Source organism: Rhododendron vialii, chromosome 4a (assembly GCF_030253575.1).
Source record: "Rhododendron vialii isolate Sample 1 chromosome 4a, ASM3025357v1".
NCBI classification, from domain to species: Eukaryota; Viridiplantae; Streptophyta; class Magnoliopsida; order Ericales; family Ericaceae; genus Rhododendron; species Rhododendron vialii.
In genome coordinates this window covers 18703816-18727372 of record NC_080560.1, presented here as the reverse complement: position 1 = coordinate 18727372, position 23557 = coordinate 18703816, and the positions used below count along the sequence as shown (strand labels likewise).

Here is a 23557-nt window from a genome sequence, read left to right as displayed (position 1 = left end):
TACTTGAAAACAAAGATGTGGGCCCTGCTTGGTTTTGGTTTGACCAATGCTTCTCTCAGCTCCTTTCCTCCCCAAAATTCATTCATTGCTCCCTAATCTTTTCCTCTCTCTCTCTCTCTCTCTCTCTCTCTCTCATCTTTACCTTCGTTTTCTCTCTCGAAAATCTCTCCTTTCAGATTTGTTTTTGACCTGTTATTGCTCTCATATCAAATCACTGATTTGAATTGCAAAGTTAATTCGATTCTTACAAACTGTAGGAAAGATCTAAAGTAGCTGCAGAGGAAGATTATCAGGTTTAACTTGCCCTCATTTTACTCATCTGTTTTTTTTTTTTTTTTTTTATAAGCCATTTTACTCATCTGTTCATAAGGAAAATCTGAAAATTGGAATTGTACTTAATTTTTGTCACTGGAAATGTAATGCTTTGATATTTGTTTAATCGAGGAAATGTTTTCAAGTGGTCACGGTTGGATAGGTACAGTTTTGTTACGGAATTTTCGTTTATCGTTGTTAATTGTAACGGGGTTTTGGTTCATTTGGTGAAATTTTAAGGCTTTTTTTTTAAATCTTTCGTGGTTTATTGTTCCGAGTGGCTCTAGTGACCAAATATCTGAGCTATTATTATCTAATTTTCTAGTGTAATTCTCTATTTTTTTTATTTTTTATTTTTTATAGATAACTCAGGTATACACGGTTCATGTTACGCTCACCTTAACTAATTTCAGGACAAATTCAACTGTCATAGGGGGCCATTTAAATGCGGAACAAAGCCCTATATGGACTAGCCTCATAAGAATTCTTATAACCTTGTGGTTTCGAACCAGAGATCTAGGAAGGAGCAAACTCTAAGTCCAGGTCCTAACCACCAGGCCAATCCGTTGGGGTTTAACATAGTTTAAGTTAAGGATTGTGGGAAGTTGGGTGTTAGCTATACGTAACTCATATTACCAAATGCATCCATCTAATTGTTAGTTGGTTACTTTACAGCTTGGGAAATTCATTTTGTTGGCTACATGGTCTGTGCATGCAGGCCCTTTGGTTCTTTTGTCCAGCACCATAAGCTTTGTGTCCTCATGTGTGTTGTATGCATGCTTAGTTTGGTGTTTCATTTGGCAGGAACAGATACCAACACCCAGTTAAGTTCAAAATTTGGAACATAAGATGGGCTGTTTCTCAGTTTTCAAGAGTAAGAAGAAAAAATCTGAGCATACTACTTACACGAGACGCATCAACCCGCAGGAACATTCACCCACCACATTGCCTGAACCACTCATCCAAACCCGATCTTTGCAATCTGCACCACCTAGTTTTAGAACCAGAGTGAAACCGGTTCAGCCAATAAACCAAGTAACAGGCAATAGAACTAGGACACTTTCTGCCCCTTCGAGCTTCAGTGCAGCAGAACAAGATGCTCTTTCATCAATGGAATGTGAGGAACATGAACAATCCAAGAGTCAGACTGGATCAATGAAGGAACGTCGGTCTCCTAGTCCACAACCTCTTCCTCTTCCATCACCTCTTCTTCACGTTCACAATGCTTCCGCTCTGAAGAGTATGGGAAGCTTTAAGTCGGCAACTTCTAGTGGCACACTCAATGGTTCTGGGCCACTGCCACTGCCTCCTTCTGGAATTCTACGGAACTTTTCCTACAAAGAACTAGCAGCTGCCTGCCACAATTTCTCTCCAGAACATTGTATGTCAGAAGGACTTTCTTCTGTGATGTATAGAGCTTGCTTTGGGGATGATGCTTCTGGTTCAAAAAAACTTGAAGCAACTGTCAATCGCCTTCACCCATCCACCCAGGTAATACTTGATTTGGTCTTTCAGTGTATTGGCAATTAAGGGTCATCCGTTTGTTACATAGCTAAAAATGAAATTGAGGTCCCTTCTATTTACATTGTGCTCTTATGCGATCTTGGGCGGAACTCAACCTCAAAAGCTTGCTACTGAAATGCGGGAGTGCTCACACTTAAATAGTCCACACCAAGGTTGTCAAATCTCGTGAATAAAAATGGCTTTTCTCTGAATTGTGATTTCAATAGAATTGTGATTTGTAAAAGATTCTGTGATAAACTGAAGATGTATAGTTATGCATATATATTAAAGGGGTATTATAACATTAAAAGCTTACCGTTAATCCAATAGAAGTATGCTCTTAACAATGATTATGTAGCCTAGTGGGTAAGAAACTTGCTTATGGCAACATATGATATGCTTTTGACAATGATTATGTAGCCTAGTAGGTGAGAAACTTGCTTATATGGCAACATATGTGGGTCGGTCGAAAATAAAAGCCACTCTTCGCCGTTTGCGCCATTCGATAATCTTGTATTCAAGCTAATAACAAGAATATTATTGCGATACTGATATATACTTGATGCTGCCGAATTTTATCTTTTTTTGCACTTGATGAGATATTTATAATTTTGTTGTTCTTCGAGAGAGAATCTAACCTTTCCAGTATTCTTTTAGGGTTTGAAGGAATTTGTGAACGAGGTAAACACTCTTGCATCTTTGCAACACCCTAATCTCTGTAAGTTGATTGGTTTTCATGCACGCGATGGATCCGAGCACAAAGTGTTGGTTTATGAGAGGCTTTTTCATGGAAGCCTGGACCAGCTTTTGTATGGGAGATCAGATGGTCCACCTATCAGTTGGAATGTTCGAATGAAAGTTGCTTTATGTGCAGCACAAGGCCTCACTTTCTTACACGAGGAAGGGCCTTTCCAGGTACTTAGACTTCTTATCCGCAGTATTAGGTTTCATGTGACGGAAATGGAATGATCAGTATTCAGTTGCAGTATTAGGTGTTAGGAATTGGGATATGAAATCACGGGGTGTGTACTTTTTTCGGAAGAAAAATAAGTAGGGTGGGAGATTGTTTGAAGATTCTTAATTTTGTGCACCTGCCACCTATTTCCCGGGCAAAGGCTGTGTTGCATTGTAGTTTTCACTTTCATTAAACACTATCCTTGTACTTGCAGGCAATGTTCAATGAGTTTTCAACGGCCAATATACAGATTGATAAAGATTTTAGTGCAAAGCTTACAGGATATGGTTGCATTAACCACGTCCCAGATATTGAAAGCTCCAACAGTTCAGTTGTAAGTGTTTCTTAATTGATTGATTGCATTTTGGTTTTCTAATTTCAATAAAGGGGTGACAATATACTGGAGTGCTACTCCAGTCTCCAATTAATGTAACCTATACAAGTATACTATGGTGATACCTACACAGACATGAAGTCCTTCAACATGAGAGAGAATGAAAGTAATGTTATGCCTTTTAAGTTATTTAATGGGAGCTCTTGCCTTTAAAAGCCCTGGTGTTCATTGGTTGGCCTCTCTCGTGGGTGCATTGTTTTGTATATGCACGCATAAATGAATATTTGCTTGTGCTGACAAGGGCTCATAGTAGTAATCTAACCTACAGAAGTAAGGTGCTAACATTCTATCTCTCAGAAAAAAAAAAGGAGAAGAAGGAGAGAGAAACTAATGGATGATTGTTGCTCAATGCCTAGTAGTGTTATTTTCAACACCATTTGTTGCCTGGTGTCTTTGATTCCATACGGTTCTTAAATTTTTTTTGAAGTTCTTGTTAGATATCTGTGTAGTAACTTCTCTCTTCTTAATTTCTTTATGCAGGCACTGGCAAATCTTTCAGTGGAAACATTGGAGAGGGGGCTTGTCACTCCCAAGAGTAATGTTTGGAGTTTTGGTATTGTGCTTCTTGAATTGCTCACTGGCCGGAAAAATCGTGATAGCCGTCACCCCAAGGAAGAAAGGAACTTAGTTAAGTGGAGCCGGCTTTTCTTGGCCGATGACTGTAGGCTGTCACTTATCATGGACCCACAGCTCAAAGGCCGTTTCCCGGCCAAAGCAGCTCGGACAGTAGCCGATATAGCCCAAAGATGTCTACAGATGGAGCCATCAGAAAGGCCCACCATGAGAACTGTTGTCGAGCATCTGCAGACAATACAGGACATGAAGTATGCATGCCTGTTTCGATTGCAAGAACCTGGAACTGTCTTCGGTAAACATATGTCAAAGTCTCTAAGCCTTAATGGCATCATTACAGCATCTCCACCACACCCACCACCGATGTCTCTCCCACCTCGTACTTGCTCCCCCACTCTATCTTTGGATGTAGTTGATCGTCAGGAAAGCCGGAAATCATCATCATCATCATCATCAATGGTTCGTGGAGCAAGTCTTAAAGGGCGTTGATTGTTAATAGAGGGGTTTTTTTGTTTGCATATAGTACAAGCTAAATATAGAAGATAAAGATGTGGTTCTCTCTTTTTTCCCACCTTCCCATTCATCAGGAAGTTAAATTGGGTATAATTTTGTAGATAAAACCTGTCCATCCTGAGTTCAATTAGTTTAATAATTGTGTTATTGCCCCGCTCTTGTCTCCTTGCTCTCTCGTACGTACCTTATCTTCTTCGTTTGATAGAACTTTGAACAGTCAATTGTTAGAAACTAAGTACTTGTTTCTAAATAGGAAATTGATATTCGTGCTCCACTTTTTACTGATGGTGCTCTACTTGTTCATGAAGTTACTAATAACTTTACGTTAAAATTAAAGCGCCATTAGTAAAAAATGGAGCGCGAAAATCAGTTTCCTTCTAAATATTCAAATGAATGTAATATTGTCATAGTTTTCCAGACTCCAGTTGCCTAAAGGCTAAAACTGAAACCCTACAAATGGGAATGGAGAAGGAAAAATTAGCAAGGCTTTGACTAGGTAAGTGGGTTTAGTTTTAGTTGATAAGAGCCCTTCTGTTAGTCGGATAAACAAATTGCCTAGACTAGTTAATCCGGTGTTTGGTTGGCACACTGCAGTTTGCACACATACCCGTATTAGCTAATTCAAATGATTAAATAGTCTCTCTGCAGCCGAACTATTTATCGACATAGTATACCTTGTCCATAATTAGTTTCACTTCCTGAATTACCAAATTATTCCTCCCTATTCAAAAACTTGGGTTTAAAAAGAACTTTCGAGGTCAAGCAACTAAATTGGCATCTTTTTTCATCACCCACCCAATTTGATTTACACATACACACCACCAACCAAATCAAGTATAAAATAATCCCCTTTCCTCTTTCTTAATTTAATCCCAAAAAACTAGTCTGGCCAACAAAGGCTCTAAAGTCTATTAGTATTAGGATGAGCAATAAGCATTTGTTGTTGGCAGTTCAAAAAAAATAAGCATTTGTTGTTCTACAGATGAGTGGTAATTGTGAAGGATTATTTACTAATAGATGTCCTGTTTAGAAGTTTGAAGTTTGTTATTGCACTTTTTAGACTTTTGGTTTTTTCTCTTTGAGCTCCTTATCTCTAGAAGGAAGAGAGAAATCTATGGTACTCATCCTCTACCATAATCAAAGTTATGAGGATTTGTGGTATTAGTTGCGAATTATTGTAGTGTAATTACTGAGATATGTAGATGGAAGGTTCTAGATAGTTGTGCTTACGATATGAACATTTGGATTTTATTTGTGATATTATGATTCTTTTTTTCATGTTTGTTATGAAGTATTGAATGCGTATGGTGTGTCCCTTTGTACGAATGTGGATAAAAGCCATTTCCGAATCGAAAGATCTAGTTTCTAATCGATGAGTCTCAGTCAAGTCTCTGCAAGGTTTGCAATGGTCAAAAGTGTTTGCTTTCATTTCCCCAATGTTGTTTCTAATTAATGTTTGAATAAGATCATATAATAGTATGGTTTTCGAAGCCAGAGTCGTATGAAAAGTCCCAGGGTCAAGTCTAATTCAGTTGGTGTCCAAGTCAATTCGGTCCATTTGACAATCCAGTAAAGGAAAAATGAACAAAAAGGAGAAGAAAGAAAGTGAGTCGTATAGACAATCCGAAACCAATAATTTGTGGTTGCCTTTGAAATAGCAAAAGGATTGATTTTTTTTTTTTTTTATCAGCAAAATTTTTTATTAATCACTAAATTTGAAAATTACAGAGATTAAAAGAATAAGGGCACAAGAAAATTAAAATTACTCAATCTCCATAGGTACCCGAGACCCAAGCATTGGTCAAAGGCCAACAAAATCCTAAAAACACCCTCAAACCCCAAATGCTGTCTATCTTCGTGCCATCACACCTAAACAAACCCCTGCCTAAACAACTCGATCAGGATATGAAACGCTGCTACTGTCGCGCAGACCGCCGTGAAAGGATTGATTTCTTTTAGAAGAGATTGTAGTGGCCCGAATAGTATGGTTCAGACCGTGACCGAGTTGCTTGGCTCGGATACACTCACACGACTTTACCATGACGATAGGACTGCCAGGTCGGATCGTACCGCTCAGCCGACTGGATTGCTTGGGTATCATGCTTGGGGTCCCTTTAGCTCATTTGGCTTGGGGTTCGGACAGTACCGTTCAATTATAACCGACTTGAATCCAGCAGGGGGCAACCTACGTGATCCATAGAGGAAGCCTTGTTAACGTGCACCTAACCATTTGGGCCGTTTGGCCATGTACGTCATCGTGACATAGGGCAAGACGATTACAGCACGTGATGAGTGTCATCATTACAGCCAGCTCAGGCTATGTGCTCAATAACTGCCTTATCCGATGCGTCATATACGACGTCATCCGAGGCAGTTACCGAGCGTGCCCTCCACGCGTTTGCTTGGCAAGCAAGTCAAGGGAGGCCTATATAAGGAAAGGATAAAAACCCCAAAGAGGTATGCCGTTTCCACCCACTAATACTTTCCTCTTCTCCTTCCCAACCCTACTTGGTGCAGGAGCAAAGGAGGAGAACGAGCGGAGCAGTCAGGAGTGAACTAGGAGCCAAACCAAACACCACTGATCATAACCAGAACCCCACACAGAGATTCCATTGTCCTATTGATAATGCAGAATAGAGCTTAGAGAATCTGCATCCAACTTTTATGGGTGCATGTATTACGTACGGTCAAAAGTTACATTTTACCCTATAAATAGCTCGTAATTCGCTCCATCAATAACATTGAAATTAATTGCCCCTTTTCTTTGTCATTGTAACTGTATTAATGAACCCAGTATTGAGAGTTGGGAGACGGAGAGAAAAAGGGGGGAGGAGACAGATGATTATAAATAGAGTTCGCTAGCATTCTTTTTTGTTGTATTACACCGTATCTCGAAGGGGTGATGAGCAAGCTGAGCAATTCGTTGTTTAAGTTTATTTTAAAAACTTGACAAGTTTAAAAACATGTTCAAGCTTTAGCATGTTTATGAGACGAGTCGATGTCAAACAAACTTTTATCAAGCCCAACACAAGCTAGTTTCAAATAGCTTGAATCTTATGCATCAACAAAGCTTGAAAACTTGGAACGAGTGTTAAAAAATGTTCAAGTTTAGAACGTTTAGGTAACAACGATCTTGAACAAGCTTTTGACAATGAACGTGGCCTCAAAGTCGAGTAGCTTGGTTCATTTATCAGCTCATTTCCAGCCCTAGAGTTTTGTAGTACTGTTTGCACTTCCCACTATATTTTCACACCTCTAACAAAATTTTAACACACACATCAAATGAACGTCTCATTCATTCTCTAAACTACTAAATACTAACAAACCCTTAATACATGAATTTGAGTCCTCACTTCTATCACTTTTTTCTCCATATAACACAAACCTCAACAAACAAAGTTCAGTGGGCTTATGGTCACATTCTAGCTTCGCCAATAGTCAAATCCAAAGCGCAGTCCTCAAGTTACAAATATCATCTGTGTATTATACAAACTGTAAGACAAATAAACTTGCCCTCTCCAACTAATGTGTGCACTCATATTCCAGAAAACCCTAAAGAAATCATCTAAATTACTATACAGCGAAGAAATAAAAAAAGAGAACCACTCAAAAAACAAAATGAAGCAAGGAAGAGGGATACTAGGAAGGATCATTTTGGCTTTGATCAAGCTCATCGTCCCTGTTCTCCTCTTGAGCCACAGGTGCGGCAACACTATTATGATCCTCGTGAACCCGTCCCTCACTCTCTCCATTAGTGCCTTGTGGAAGTGACTGCGATCCTGAGCTCCCTTGTTGCTCTGAAACCAAGCTCGTAAGACCATTCTGCTTCAAATAGTTTTCCAAAGGCTGGTTTGCCACTTGAAGAAGACTCATCATGCTCACGCGAGTTGACCCTTGGTGGCGAAAGTGCCCTTCACGCTCCGGATCACTGTTCAAATCTAATTGCTCCTTTCCAATTGCATCCAAGTTGTTTTGCACCCCCAACTGAAACTCATTTGGAAAAATGCCATTGTTTTCCAAAGCATCATGGTGTCTGATGGTGCTGTCTACTTCTGATTCATCCTTAGTAGTAGAATTGCCCCATATGAAATGATTATTCCTCTGGGCTACCTCCGCTTCACGCTCTGATTGGCGCTTCTTCTTCCGCGTCATCAGGGTTTTGAAACGGCGTTTGACCGTCATGCACACAATGCATGTGCATGTTGGCTTATGCTTTCCTTTGCCACTGGGGGGTTGGATGCACACGATGCAAGAGCATCCAGGGCGATGCCTTGGGTGTTTGGTGGTGGCTGCAACTGAACCAGCAGTTGGGTCATTTGCATTGTCTCCGAGCAATGCAGCATTGGCTAGAGCTTCTAGGTCTGAAGGTTCGTGCTCTTGCAACGACCTATGGTTCGTTGCTGTTCTCCGTTTTTTGAAATCTGTGTGACAGTAGAAGTGCTAGTATATATCACAAATAATTCAATAAGAAACAACATTTAGAAAACAAAGTTTCCAACTTCAGAAAAACAAAAAAAAAGACAACAAAGTTTCAGTGAGTAGATTAAATGCATAATGCTTCAATAGCATCATTGATCATGTGGAAACAAACATAAATAGTCATTACATACACCACTATTCCCCAACACCAGTACACGTGATTTGAACATTGAAAATTAAAGAGACAAAAGATGCATGGAGAGAGGAAGAACAATAAACTATTCGTCATTAAGAATACAATGCTCTGATTATGCTCTCACAGCAAAATCCTACTCGAAAACACATAATATATGCCTCCAAGTCCAAACTTTTGGGCCTATACCGCCTAAAGGCTTCAGCCCCCCACCTCCGTAAGAGACCCTCTTCAGTAACTTTGAGATTACCAGTAAATACAAGGCACCTCACAACCACGCCACACTTCATGCTTAAGAATGTACTACTTGTCAATTTGAATAGTATTCCACTTCGATCCCTACAATGCATCAGATAATAACAAAGACCAGAAGGAAGTTTCACGAATACTTGGAAGGCTCTCAGTTTCAATCACTGAAAATATGAAGTCTTCTAGAAGCTCAATTGGTTTCCAGTTTTTTCTGTTTGACTTCAAGGCTATCATACCCTATCTTCAGCATATTTAAGCAAGCTACTCACAACTACATCTGGTTTTCTTATTGCATACATGAATGTCTTCATATTATCAGTTACTGCTCCCAGTATCATACTGATCACAACTATGCAAATAGCACATTGACCCACACATGTCAACCCGAAACCTCCTGACCATCATACTCCACCCACTGATACCTTAATGCACAAGCCACTTCCAAAAAACAAACCTGGATAAACATGGGGATGCCAAGCATTTACCTTTGTTCATTCTGAGAAGATTTTCAAGTTCCCTGGGGTTCAATTCATCTGGTGCAGAACATGAACACCTGAAGATACCAAATTGGTGCGTAAAACATCCATTGATTGTTTTATTTGCAGAAGTTTTTCTTGTATAAAAAACACAAAACTGACCTGTTTTGATCCCAAATGTTGTGTTGACATGTCCACTTAGGAGGGAGAAGAAAATCAGCTGGCAACCTTCGCCATTTGGAGCAACTATCACACTGAGTCCACTGCTCTTGGCCACTGGATGATCAACATTATCAGGTCAGCGCTTGATATATAACCAAATCGCCCAAAAAATAGGTCTTCTCAAACAGCTATACCAGAGATAAGGACTGCGTAAGACTACGATGACTTAGGCTAAGTGGCAACAGTAAATGGAGCCCTATTAATGATTGCCTAACATCAAAGATCTATAAAATAAGCCAAATGAACTAATTGGTTGCTCCTGCTATTTTGTCCAAGAAATGTTCCAACAGTAAAGAAGGACCAAGCAAACTTAGTGCACTTGCTTTATCGCAAACTGTAGGACATGTAACAAATAGTTTTAGAGACTGGTTTCCAACAAGTTATGTTTAGGTCTTTAACCAACTTGTAGGAAAGAATTTCTGTTAAAATGATCCAGGAAGCATCTTAAATTAGAGAATATATTATATACACTGGCGGTGTAAATATTTGTTTCCTCCAAATCAATCACATTGCACCACATCATCAAAACAGTGGTCCCAATTAATAGAACATGGCAACGTGGCACAATGTAATTGATTTAGAGGAAACAAATGTTTACACAGGCGGTGTAAATAATTTAATCTCCTTAAATTATTAGATTCATTTCAGCATCTATGCCTCAACTCCTGATTCGAAAACTGTTTATGATAGGTTATGGAGACCTACCCAGATGAACGGGCAGTGAAAATGCTACTCTTCCCAAAAACGGGGGGTTCCTGTAGAAACAAATCAATCATTACCTTACATGAGCTACAAGGCAGCATTCAAAATTCAGAAAAATTATAGTTTCAGTGACCAATTTCTACAACTGCTGGCTTCTGAAAGGAAGCTACTTCGGCTACCAATGCTTGTGCAACCACCGTAAATTTTAAAATAGAAAGGGATACAAACATAAAATAGTTCACAAGGGAAATTAAACCTGACTTCATAAAGGAGCATTTATGCCAATAAATCAACATGATAACTGAGTGCACTGATCTACCAATAAGATAAGAGCAATCAATACGGTTTTTTAAATATGAGCAATCATGTAAAGTCTGAAAAGGACAGGCATGTGCAAGAAAAATGTATAAATTGCTCAATTCCAAGATAACTTTAAGTAGTTAATCTAGGACTTGCTCTACAGTGACACACTTGCTACAGATCCCTCATTTCTAGCGCATGTTGGATTTACAAAAGATCATTTAACCGAAAAAGGTAAAAAGCATTTCCAGTACTGGGGAAAATATTCTTACTTCATATTCTTCAAATTCATGGTCTTCAATAGAGACAATGCTTGGCTTCTCACTGAGGGGTGGGCAGAGCATGTCCTGTGCCACTTCCCAGGTAAGCTTCAGCTCCAGAGCATCTTGGCTATCAATGAGCAACCTCTTACTTTTCAACCCTATATTTCGGCTTTTTTTTCTCTCTGGTACCAGCATTGACGTGGGCTGCAAACCATCTTTGGGATCAATTCCATGCTTCTCCAAGATGTTCCAGCTGAAATCCCCACAATTCAAATGTTTTGACAGTGCATTCAGATGGGGATCTGTGCTTCCCTTTAGCGACTGAAGAAGGCCAGAGTAACCACTAATTATCGGTAGAATCTCAACAACACCCGAAAAGAAAGGTTCTCTAGAAAAAGCAACATTAGCTATGAGAGATACATGAGTGGCCTGTATATTTAATAATTCCTAAATCAAAATTATATTATTCAGGTGATCCGACATGAAAACTGGCTGTGACTACGAGTATGTGGATGCAAATATTAGAAGACTAATACTTATTCAAGAAAAATAAGAAGAACTCCCACAAAGGCGATTACCTGCATAGCCATAGCGTTTGATGCTTTTCGAAACCCCATTAGAAGTTTTCCTTCTGGGTCCCTGCGGCTGAACGTCACTGCCAAAAAAGGGCGAAAAAAATGGAGGATTGATAAAGAGTAGAAAGACTGCATTACAAAAGGGTACAAACATTATCTCATGACTGGCATGACCCTTTATATGTAAGACCAGGTAATTGACGAAATTCTCTGACATTAGATATTGTGTTGTAGATCACATTAGATCGGGGGCATCAACAAGTACATTGCATAAGGCACTAGTCTTCAAGAGAATAGGATCAATGAGATATTAGAAAGGAGAAAAGCAGGGGCATGGTGAAAATAGTCATAGTATCTGATAAGTACCAAACTCTGACAAAATGCAAACAAGTTATGTAAGATATTTACTCATTACACAAGAGCGAAAAGCTTCAAAACCATTAAAGCCCTGGCAAGAGCAGTTCTTATTACAACCATTCAAAGAGATTGTGAATGCCATTTATAATCAGTAAATAAGGGAACTAATGATACCCGTATCTCCAGCTTGTAATTGCATGGACTGTATGCAAGGGGTTACGCCCTCCAAAACATACATTCTGCTGTTATTATTGGGCCAAAACCTGAACTGAAAAACCCATTCTTTGCCTTTTACATCTTGAATCCTCAATGGAAGGCCCTCTGGCTGAGAGATAGGTGGAAAATATGCCTGCATATTGATCCAGTTTAACTTATAAATACAGCTCCAACACGAAAACTTCCAGGTCAACTCAAAAAGTAAACAGTTAGTATGATACCAATAGCAAAATGGTAAACTTACTTCAGCACATGCTTTTGGGAGAACTAAACGACCAATTCGACCAGCATCACTAGCACTGAGAACCTTTTCAAACAATGGCACAATGGTGGAATTCGAGCTTGAAGATAAGATAATTAAGGAATTGCCGGTCACAAATGATAATAAAAGCATGACGACAATATGGTTCTATACTAGAAGGGACACAACTACTAACCTCGCGTACCCATGTCTGACATATGCCAGACATGGACATGACATCACACAACATGCACCAGACACATGTCAAATACTTGTAAATATGAATTGAATTTTTTTAGTCAGACACACTAGGACACATTTGGACACAATTTGTACACGTTAAGTACACATTAGGAGGTCATAATGTAATTTTTGAAACATGGGCCATTGTTGAAATTGCTGAATGCTTAGTTCATGAGTACTTGGTGCCTGTTGATTGAATTTTCTAAAAGTCAATATTAAATGGAAAAAAAAATCCTGATTGGATGGAAGTAATAAATAAATTCACAGGATATATGTAATATAAACAAACAAAAAAAAAATAGTATCCAGCAAGTTTTCCAATATTTGGAAAAATGACGTGTTCGCGTCTCCGTGTCCCATGTCCGTATCATGCTCCGTAGATTGTATAATAGTAGATGATAATGGTGAATCATAACAATGTAACAAAATAACAAAAATCATGGATACTCCCCAGATATCAGCTGTAACTCTTGGTCTGTTATCCTTGGCCAATAACGAGGAAGCAACTGATTCTTCACTCGTCCTTCAGCAGGTGGCCGTGCAACACGTATATGTGAGCCCATAGAAGAATTTATCTCCAATCCTGTAGCAAGGGCAGACTTGTGGGGTTTTGGCAAAAGATGGCGAGACCTTGAAAGTTGATGAAAGGAAGAAACTGTTTTGCCTAAATTCCTCTCTTCAACAACTACACCAGTAAAGGGATTTGGTATTCCTGAAGGAGAAGCCAAGGCAATAGTCAAATTTGTCTGAGCCAACGATCCATACATGTCTTTTATCCCCATGTTTTCTCTACATATGTCTACTTTGGCTGATTCAGATGATCCATCAGAAGCTTGATTGAAATTAGATGAACTTGTGTTTCCAACTTCAGCTTGAGAAGGGAAGACTTCTTCCTCTTTGGTTCGTTCACCATTCGCAAAATCAATGTGAGTTGGAAGCAACTCTTTCAAGGCATTACATTCTTCACTCTTTTCCAGCCTCTTCCGATTTATTTCACCATTACTGGTATCCACTTGATGGTCTACAGAAGTCAATCGCATTTCACCATCACCATTCGTTGTTGACATGCTGATTCCTTTAGGCTTTTCATCATTTGACATCTGAGTGAGAGGAGCACCATAAATACCAAAAAGAAAGTCTTACCAATGTATCAGGAGGAAAAATCTCCCAAAATTTTGAACAAAAAGTAATCTTACTGTAGTGATGTCCAATATAGCAACAAAGAACCAACTGATACTTGTTCAGAAAAAATTTAAAAACTTGCAAAGAAATCTTAAAACAGGAAAGTTGTCAGCCTATAATGGCAGGTTAACTATAGAACATTATCATTTTTTTTTCTTCCATTGTGGTTGAAACAAGGGGACTAGAGGCCCCAAAGATGTTGACAAACATCGGGATACCTGGCGTTTACAAATGGAGTATTTTCATCTTATATTCAACCCTACCATTTCGAAGAGATTAATTAATAACTCTGATTTGAGAATTATATAGAGATGACAGTCAACGAAATTTGTGCAGCTGTCTCACTTCAAAACTGGAGCCTTTAGATTACCAATCTCTCAAATTCTATCACTTCAAACGCTCATTTGTTTACAATCGACACCATTAATATGCCCATGCATATCGCAATTCCATAGATAAAAGATGATAGTTTAGATTTAGCAATACTAACACATAGTGCATATGACAAAAACTATAACAAGATACTAATTCTTTGTGCTGTCTGACAGAAAACTAAAAACACATATGTGAGTTGCTCTTACAGGTTGAAGTCCCGAACTTCTTGTGCACCCTACGCATTTCACCCCACCACTGTCAAGTAGCTCAAGCAAAGAGCTGGAAGCAATGCATCCACAATGAAGGCGCTGCCAATGAAATCAATTTCGATTTTCTCAACACAGCAACAAGAAATGAGTGAGGTTGTCACTAGCCTAGGGACTGAAAAGTAGGGGTGATGGCAGTAAAGAAAATAAATCTAAATAATCACTTCATTGGCTGACCTTCCCACACGAACTGCACTCCCTCCAGCCAGTATCTTTTGTATGGAACGTGTCACAGAAGACTAGTTGTTCATAAACAGGCCTGGAGTCAATGCAGATGCTACGTTTAAGAAATTTCATTAGGAAAAAAATCCATGCTCTCCTATAAATGATAATTAGCAGTATGTCATTAACCATGGTCAAGAAGGAAAATCTCAAAACAAGACGATGCCCAACAAAGGTCTAAAGAGGTAGAATGCTTTGAACCTAACAGGTACTTCACAGCCCACATTGAGGCCAAAAATGTTTTGGAGTCTTGCCATATCTAGGCTTTCATTCTCTTTAGGCTTTTAGGAAAAACCTCCTCATTTATTAGTATGCAAAACGGCTGGCCAGATTCAAGAAATGGACCCAAGCTACTTCACCTGGGTACTCCAATATGTATGTGTAACGTCTTGTACGATGTCATGGAAAAGGGTTGGCAAGCAGTATAACACATTTACACGACAATATCTACGGGAACTCCTTCTACCAGCTGTGATTTCATGATTTGTTCCTCAGTGTCATTTAGATTACTATAGTTACCTCATTTCTGCATTTTCAAATGCACATCAAGCACGTCAAACTCTTGTTGGATCAGGTTTTCACCTTTATTGTTCAAATAGAATCCCATAGCATGCTTGATAAAAGTGGTCTTGCTAATTGATTTTTGCAAATCTAAAGGTTTAGATTTTTTTTAGTGGAACTGACTTACATTGTAACCATATCAAAGAAAGTTACCATTTGTGGTTCTTTCTAGGAGGCAAAGGTTTTTTTTCTTTTTTTTGGTGCAATACAGTGATGAAATCTTTGCAGCTTGCAGCGGCATATTGTTAAAAAATACTTGCTGATTTGTTCAATGACGAACTTCCTTCTAACAAGTGGCTGAGAGTTAGCAAGCAACCTTGGCCTCTTGGCAGGAGGTTCGCTGTCCCCCTCTTTTCCGGTCTGGATGCGGTACGGCACATTGTTGTCAAGGGCGAAAGGCGCACCGAGGTGCAAAGTTCTAGTATGCTTGAGGCAAGAGGTGCGCGCCTTTTTGAAGAAAGGCGCACCTATGCGAAAAAATAATAATTGTGTTCTGCGCGCTTTTTTGAAATAAGCTCGCTTTTTGTGCACTTTTTTGAAAGAAAACGCGCTTTTTTGATCGATTTGAAAGAAGCGCGCTTTTTTGCGCCTAGTCGCTTTTCTTGCCTTGTCACTTTGTTGTGCTTTTTGCTCGCCTTTTTCAAGTCGCTGGGGGTGCGCCTCACCTTGCCTTGCACGTAGGCACGCCTTTGACAACTACTACAGCACCAGAACTCGAAGCTACGATCAAATCCGATTTGGTCTGGTCCTATCCGACCCAACCCCTGAACTTAGAACGGCCGGCCTGTTTTGGACGGTAGAACGGGGGGAGGGGGAATCGTGCCCATTCTCTCTCCGGGCACAAGCAGGAACATCCAAATTTAAGACCGAGTACATGACGTAACGACACCAAAAAAAATCAGGCCGAAGTTCTAACAGCCTCTCCCACACGTACAGCTACTAGCACTCATGGGATTGTAATTCCACTCACGGAACAAGCAAGCCAGGGGTTCCAAAGAAAGGGGGAACTTTCACTGAGTTGCTTACCCGCTTCATCTGAGAGTCCGTTGGTAAGAATCAAACTTCAGTCAATCGAACGCAAGTAGTTAACTTTTTGCTAAGGATACCACCTGCTGTCTATTCATAAGTGGGCTTCCCAAGTCAGTTGGAGTCCACAATGAAACCTTTAGACATTGTATACATTTGATATTTGCATGGGTGAAGTGCATATAAATGCATATAAAGATGACTAACGGTTTGGCTATGGAGGATCTACAAAGGGACCAGGAGGGCTACATGTCAGCCTCGAGTTATCAAGATTTATAGTGCTGCCCATGATAATTAAACATGTTTTCAATTTGACCCTCCAAAAGTTCATTTGAATCCCCTTTATCTTTTATAACCCATCTCTTCTTTTGATGCCTCGACAAAACTCTTGTTTGCTCTTTTGAAGTTTAATTTGCTAAAGAAAATCCATCATTTCATACTCTTTCCATTCATGCTACTATTACTATCTCTATTGATATTATCTCAATTCTCTTTCTTTCTGCGTTTTTACTCTCTTCTCTACACTTGTAGTTCACCACTCTCTGTAGTTGTGCGCAATATACAGTTGAAAATGTAAAATTTATCACATTTTGTGCCATCATCAAATCCATCATGTGAAGTTGGTTTAACCTATTTTTGCCCCTCCCGGTTTTTCTAGCTACGCTCCTCTGGATAGATGTATGTATAATTTGTCTAAGAAAATGAATATTTATTGCTTAAGTTTAGCACCTTTGAGCCGGAATCATAGCTCCAACCTTGCACACGCATATTACTACGATTTTTATTTTTGCCAACTGAGAGAAAATCCCCAAACACTTCCATTGTTTAGGTAGGAATCTTCTACTAGGGGTGATGATCTGCTCTCACGCAAATCAATGCAAGAACTTTGTCTAAGCATCGTTCCTATCACGACAGAATAGAAACTCTAATACAAATTAATCCAAAGCAACAAAATTAAACCTACAAAGCCAGAGAAAATCTTTAGTATCCACAAGTAATAGGCGCTCCAGCCATGGACTCTTCTCTATATCTTCGCTCCCCCGGCCCTGAGCTTCTGCAACTATCGTGCATTTGAAAACCCACCCCTCTTTGACAAATAATTTAAGAGTGGAGGATTTACAAGCAATAAGTGAAAAAGTTCGCTCTTTTCAATAAGCATATCCGGGTATCACTTTTCAGCATTCAAAATATGACATTTGGGAGCAAGAATACGATAAAACAAATGCATTATGATGTCGAGGCTCCAAACAAGCAAGGGAGTTAGCCTAATGGTTGGTCCCCCTCACACCCCAATTGGTGAGGCCAGCAGTTGGATTTCCATATTTTTCCCATCCCCTCATCCCTAAGCTATGCTAGGCTAGAATAGGTATATTTCTTAGTAGAATTTAAAATTGAATTGCATACAATTACCTTAGAAAGCACCAACAAAGGATTAGAGAAGGTTTTTTCAAGGGTGATTCCATTAGAACCCTGAAAATTTCTCTCTAGGCCCAATTTCTATTCACACCAACTCGTAAGCTTTAATATAATTTAAAAAATGCCCACATCTTTAGCTTAAACTTAAACCTAATTTCCCGTCATAAGCCACCACCATCGGAAATTGACCCAGCCCAACCCCAACCCTCGTGAACCAACCATATTCATTGCGAGAAAACAAGAAAGATGAATCAGGTTAGGATCTCTTCTCACTGTTGCAAATTGCTTCAGCTTTGCTATGCCAGCCATATACATTTCCACGGTTGCTATAAAATATGATGAATCAGGTTAGGTCAAGACCTCTCTCCGTCATTGTTGTAGCAGTTGTTTAGTTGTTAAATTAGTGTCTGTATCGCTAGAACAATTTTGTTAGCTTGAATGGAAATCATAAAGGGAGAACTGTCCCTTATAATTGAGCTAGTTTTCTGGTCCCAACAAGCAATTAACGACATTATATGACGAGCAAGTTGAATGGTCCATAGCATAGGTTGACAGGGGCAGCGGAATGGTGTACAAAGATTAGGTTTAGGGTTATGTGGAAGATAAGGACATTTTTGGAATTCATTAAATTTAAAAATTAAGTGCAGGAATTAGGGAAATTCGTTTTTCACCCCCCTTTTTCACAATACCCACACCTAACTTCACAATTTACAATTTTCTCCTATCTTTACTCAGTACCCACACATTCTCTCCCCCACCTTCAAACCACCACCCACCCAAAACCCATCCTCATACACCTATCTCTTTTCTACCACGACCACCTCCACCGTCAAACGACTTCCATGACCACCCAAAAAGCCTTCTCAAGTTTGGCCTTTCATACCAAGGATTTGGGAAAACTACGGTACTTCTTAGGTATTGAGGTGGCACGATCCAAAGAAGGTATTAGCTTATCTCAGAGGAAGTATGTGCTAGATATTCTTGAGGATACTGGTTTGTTGGGAACTAGGCCTGTTGAGACTTCTATGGATCCCAATGTCAAATTGTGTATTGACAAGGGGGAGCTGCTCTCAAATCCTGATCAGTATCGTTGTTTTGTTGGTAAGCTAAATTATTTTATGATTGCACGTCCAGATATCTTGCTTGCGGTTAGTATGGTGAGGCAATTTATGTCTGCTCCTCGTTGTACACATTGGGAGGTGGTTCTTACAATTGTGAAGTATCTTAAGTCACATCCAGGACGTGGTTTGTTTTATCGAGCCAGTGGACATTTACACGTTGAGGCGTTCAATGATTCCGATTGGGCAGGACCTTCTGATAGGAGATCCACTACTGAATATTGTGCCTTTCTTGGTGGAAACCTTGTCAATTGGAAGGGTAAGAAACAGACAGTAGTTGCCCGGTCTAGTGCAGAAGCAGAGTATAGAGCAATGGCACACACATGTGATATTGTATGGTTGCAGTCATTTCTCGAGGAGATAGGATTCAATTTTGCCATGCCTTTGTACTGTGATAACCAAGCCGCTATTCATATTACATCTAATCCAGTATTTCATGAGAGGACAAAGCATACTGAAGTTGATTGTCATCTAGTGCGCGAGAAGTTAACTAATGGTGTGATAGCTACTCCATTCGTGTCTACGGGTGCTCAATTGGCTGAAATATTTACTTACTCATTGTTCAAGGCATGATTAGAGTTGCTATGTAACAAGCTGGGACTGTGTGATATTTATTCTCCAACTTGAGGGGGAGTGTTAGACTATCGTTAGTAGTTATTTCTCTTGTCCCATATCGGTCAATGTATTCTAGTATCAAAAGATGACATAATATAAATAACAAGTCTCTGTGTTAGGGTTAATTAACACCCTATACACTTTCTCCTATCTCTAATATCTCTAAGAACAATACATGTTTATTTTATTCATCATGCAACATCGAATATAACCAACTCGATTCTCCGGAGCACTTGATGTCTGAATGTCCGAACGATTTTGAACCATTTTGAGATTGTGTGAATCTCAATGTCTGAACGAACTCAATTTGCTCGGATATCAATGTCCAAGTGATTTCAGATTGTTCAAATCTCAATGTCCGCACCAATTCAAATTTTTCGGATTCTAGCATCCAAACCCTTGTTCGAATCTCTACGTTTGAACCATTTCAGAGTGTTCGGATCTCAACGCTCAAACCATTTCTACTTGTTTGGATTTCGCCATTCGAACAATTTCAACTTGTTTGGAACTATAGAACTAGACGGAATGATTTCGTCAACGTTTAATCACTCTCACCACCTCCAATCGGAGCAAAACTAATTTGGGTGTGGGAAAGAGCGGTGCTAATTGGTTGATAATGTGGTCAGCTCAAGGTTCAGTTCACGTAACTATAACAGACGCGATATAACAGTATCGGGAGTATTGAACGATATGTAATAGGAATCGTTTGTCGATGTCGTGAATTTTTTAAAATCATTGTTGACCAAAAAAAATTTAAGTGCCAATATTAACGATAACGGCTATGACTCAGTCAGTGAATCAGAGAAACAGACCGACGCGTAACGGAACCAGCCGATGCACACACGATTTTCCATCTCACCGAAATATTGGTGCAGGGTATCATCAGAAGGCTAAAAAATGTTGCGTATCGACCGATCGATATGATATGTAACGGCCGGCATTAAAAACCATGGGTGCGCTTAGGAAGAATTGTGAGAGATAGATATGGTTGGTGATATTGTGGGTTGTGGTGGACGTTGGCTTGGATTCAAAACTTGAAGGTGTGAGTGATGAGAAGAAAAAAAAAAAAGGGTAGTTTGTAGATTTATGAAGAATTTTTTGGTATACCATGGATACTAAAAGAGGGGGATGAGAATAGGGCTAGAAAAAAAATTCCCACTCAAAATAGAATCACACGTTAAGTCTTGGGTAAACTGCATTAAACCCCGCTCCACTATGACCAATTTTCACTTAACCTCCCTAATGTTCGAAATTCAACACTTAACCCTCTTAAAGTATTCATCTGGTGACAATAAACTCCTTCCATTAGCAAAACATTGGGATTTTGGACAGAACTTGTCATGTGAGTAAAACATGACATGAGAAACAAGATTTTATGATGAAGACACCACCCTTTTCTCTTCATCTGAGGTAATAAATTCCTAGAATTAGAAGAGGATGAGGAGAGAACAAAAGAACCTAACTATTGGGGCCAGTTGTGGGAGAATCATTGGCGATCGTGGGATAGGAAGTGATTGGCGTAGGAATAGCTTTCGTTTGAGTGGGTGACTAGATTTGGTTTTTGAAGTAATAGTTCTAGGGAGGTTATGGGAGAAGGTTAACTTGGAAAGATCATGGTGGCTAATGAGTGACGGGCGAGAAGGTAAATTGTGATTTTCGATTGAGGCCATCTTTGACAACTAGGATTCGTATTGATGCCATCTTTGACATCTAGGATTCGTATAGTTTAAGTGGTTAAGTGTCGAGTTTTACATTTCAGAGAGGTTAAGTGAAGATGGGTCACAGCCAAAAATCTAGAATGAACATGGGCGCAAATTGTAACCTCAAAAAAACGACACATATCTGTTGAAGATATCCAAACAATTTACCTAAAATTCAAACTAAAAGAAACTGAAAAAAAAAAAATTAAAAAGGTCTTACCCGCAGTTATCACAAAGATTGGCAAATTCACCAGATCGCAAAGGCCATCCTTTTTTCCATTCACTCGACGACGAGGCCCCACAAAGACCGTTCATACAAACCCTCGAACTCATACCTAAGCTCAAACCTGTCCAATTGACAAAAACTCAAATTCAATTCAAAAAAGCCCTAACCAGTCCCCTGTCAAAAAAACACATCAAAACCACTGATGTATACACTAAATTAGTCAACTTCACGAGATGTATTGTAAACGTTAACTGAAGAAATACAGCTAACCTTAAGTTATATATACACGAAGCTACATACAAGTAACAGCTTTGAGTTCAGATGCGTTGGCGTTGCGGACTTGCTCGACTTGAGAAGCCTGGGCTTTTCGATCGTCGGAATTGAGCCGGAGAAATCTTCCGGCCGGGATTACGTCAGTTTCCCGGTGACGGGAGAGTTGGATCGGCAGTGGAGATTTTGGGGGAAGAAGATATGCATGCAAAGATAGAGAGAGAGAGAGAGAGAGAGAGAGAGAGATGCAGAGAAATGCATGCACGATGATGCTTCAAGGCTAGGCGAACACTCCCCCACCTTTCTTTTTCCCACTAACCTCTGTTTCCTGAATTTTTGGTTTTGGTTTTTTAGTTTAAAAATTTTTTAAAAACAAAACAAAAAAACACCTTCATTAAGGTTGTCAATGGCGTTTAGGAGTATTTTTCATGCTTACGCGCGTATTCGGTATTGTAGGAGTAATTAACTCGTCGTATAAACATTCTAGGGTTAATATAAAAATTGTAAACAGAGTTGGTCAATTACTATCTTAATTCGGTCAAAAGCAGCAGTGAGAATTTCAGACAGAACACGCTAACATAATTAAACTCAACACGACATAAAGCATTTGGATTAATTATATTTTGACACGAACACCATATAATAGTACCTAGTAACAGGAAGTATTAAATACCATGAATATGAGTCAATTTTATCTATTTGATGACCAGACTAGATCATTCTCCCCCTCTAAAAACCACATGAAACAAAAGAAAAAGTCATTTGTTTAATTAATTGCCTTATTTGCAATTGCGAAACCACCTTGGCATGAGAAAGTTTTATTTTGTTGTGTGGTTGCCTTTTTTGCAATCTGCCAATTGCTTTTCACTTAATTTTTTTTCTTTTGAAAATTTAAAATTTTAAATCTTTATAGTTTTTTTTTTCTTCCAAATTTTATGTGTAATTATGGTTGTGGACAAAAGATATGTGTAATTATGGTACAGTTGTCCAGGACAACATGAACAGAAGTGAAGTCGTCCTATTATTAGTAGTAATCCTATAATTTCTACTCCCTATTACGGTAGTAGTTTGTTACTGTAATGATTTCTAATTTAATTAAGAACAAAGATCTGCTTAAACAGAAGAAATAAATTATCACTGACTTTTGGATTTTGAAATATTCTTTAGGTACGACATTTTGCTGGTCGAGTACCAACCAAACCAGAGCAAACATAATCACGAAACTAGGGAGTACTATATAAAACATAAAAAGTGAATTACTTTTTTATTTTCTAGAATTAGAGGTAAAAAAAAAAAAAAACCATTTAAAAATACGGCGCTTCAGACATCAAATGCAATATGGATCCCAAATTATCCCCTTTTTTGTCCTATATATATATATATATATATATATATATATATATATATATATATATATATATATATATCCCCCAGTACTATAATCTCCCCATTCACTTGCCTGTTTCACGCTTTAATTAACCGCCCCAAGACCATGGCAAAAAAAAAAAAAAAACAGAAAGGATAATGGTACAGATTAAAAATCTGGATCAACGCGTACATATCTTTTTTGGGTTCGTTTTGGATCCCAAAAATGATCGAAGCTGCTCATTTTGTTTAAAATATATTTTTTGCGGTCCCTACAAAAAAGAGAGAGCTCAATACGGTATCAGTAAGAGCGTTTACAAAATATTCAACTTTGCTTTAGAATTCAAGCTTGAATTCTAGGACAAAGTTGGACATTTCGTAGATGCTCTAACCGATACCGGATGAAGCTTATTTTTTTTAAGGACCATAAACAAAATATTTTAAACAAAATTAGCGGCTCCGATCATTTTTCGAAACCCAAAAGGATATGTACGCGCTTAGCACCTCTC

At 38.9% G+C, this 23557-nt stretch overlaps 2 protein-coding genes across 8 annotated transcripts; one reads left to right on the top strand and one right to left on the bottom strand.

The window, feature by feature from the left end:
• The first annotated feature begins 41 nt into the window (after positions 1–41).
• LOC131322735 (probable serine/threonine-protein kinase PBL1) lies at positions 42–4403 on the top strand. Of its 3 annotated transcripts, none has more exons than XM_058354157.1 (5): positions 42–293; positions 1117–1803; positions 2473–2730; positions 2985–3104; positions 3645–4403. In XM_058354157.1, the coding sequence occupies exons 2-5, from the start codon at positions 1162–1164 to the stop codon at positions 4224–4226; spliced, it is 1602 nt and encodes a 533-aa protein (XP_058210140.1). In that variant the 5' UTR covers positions 42–293; positions 1117–1161; the 3' UTR covers positions 4227–4403. The 3 variants fall into 3 exon arrangements, with proteins under 3 accessions (XP_058210140.1, XP_058210141.1, XP_058210143.1); XM_058354158.1 differs by having other exon boundaries at positions 54–293; positions 1123–1803; XM_058354160.1 differs by lacking the exon at positions 42–293 and adding an exon at positions 735–855.
• A 3233-nt stretch (positions 4404–7636) lies between these two features.
• Positions 7637–22010, bottom strand: LOC131322269 (B3 domain-containing transcription repressor VAL2). Of its 5 annotated transcripts, none has more exons than XM_058353522.1 (13): positions 21684–22010; positions 21408–21534; positions 14707–14848; positions 14470–14571; positions 13154–13806; positions 12467–12563; positions 12181–12355; positions 11653–11729; positions 11084–11395; positions 10515–10564; positions 9750–9863; positions 9597–9664; positions 7637–8671 (listed from the first exon to the last, which is right to left on the bottom strand). In XM_058353522.1, exons 2-13 carry the CDS (start codon positions 21518–21520, stop codon positions 7890–7892), a joined length of 2685 nt encoding a protein of 894 aa, XP_058209505.1. In that variant the 5' UTR covers positions 21521–21534; positions 21684–22010; the 3' UTR covers positions 7637–7889. The 5 variants fall into 5 exon arrangements, with proteins under 5 accessions (XP_058209505.1, XP_058209506.1, XP_058209507.1 ...); XM_058353523.1 differs by having other exon boundaries at positions 21714–22010; XM_058353524.1 differs by having other exon boundaries at positions 14707–14806; positions 21684–22009.
• Positions 22011–23557: the final 1547 nt, after the last annotated feature.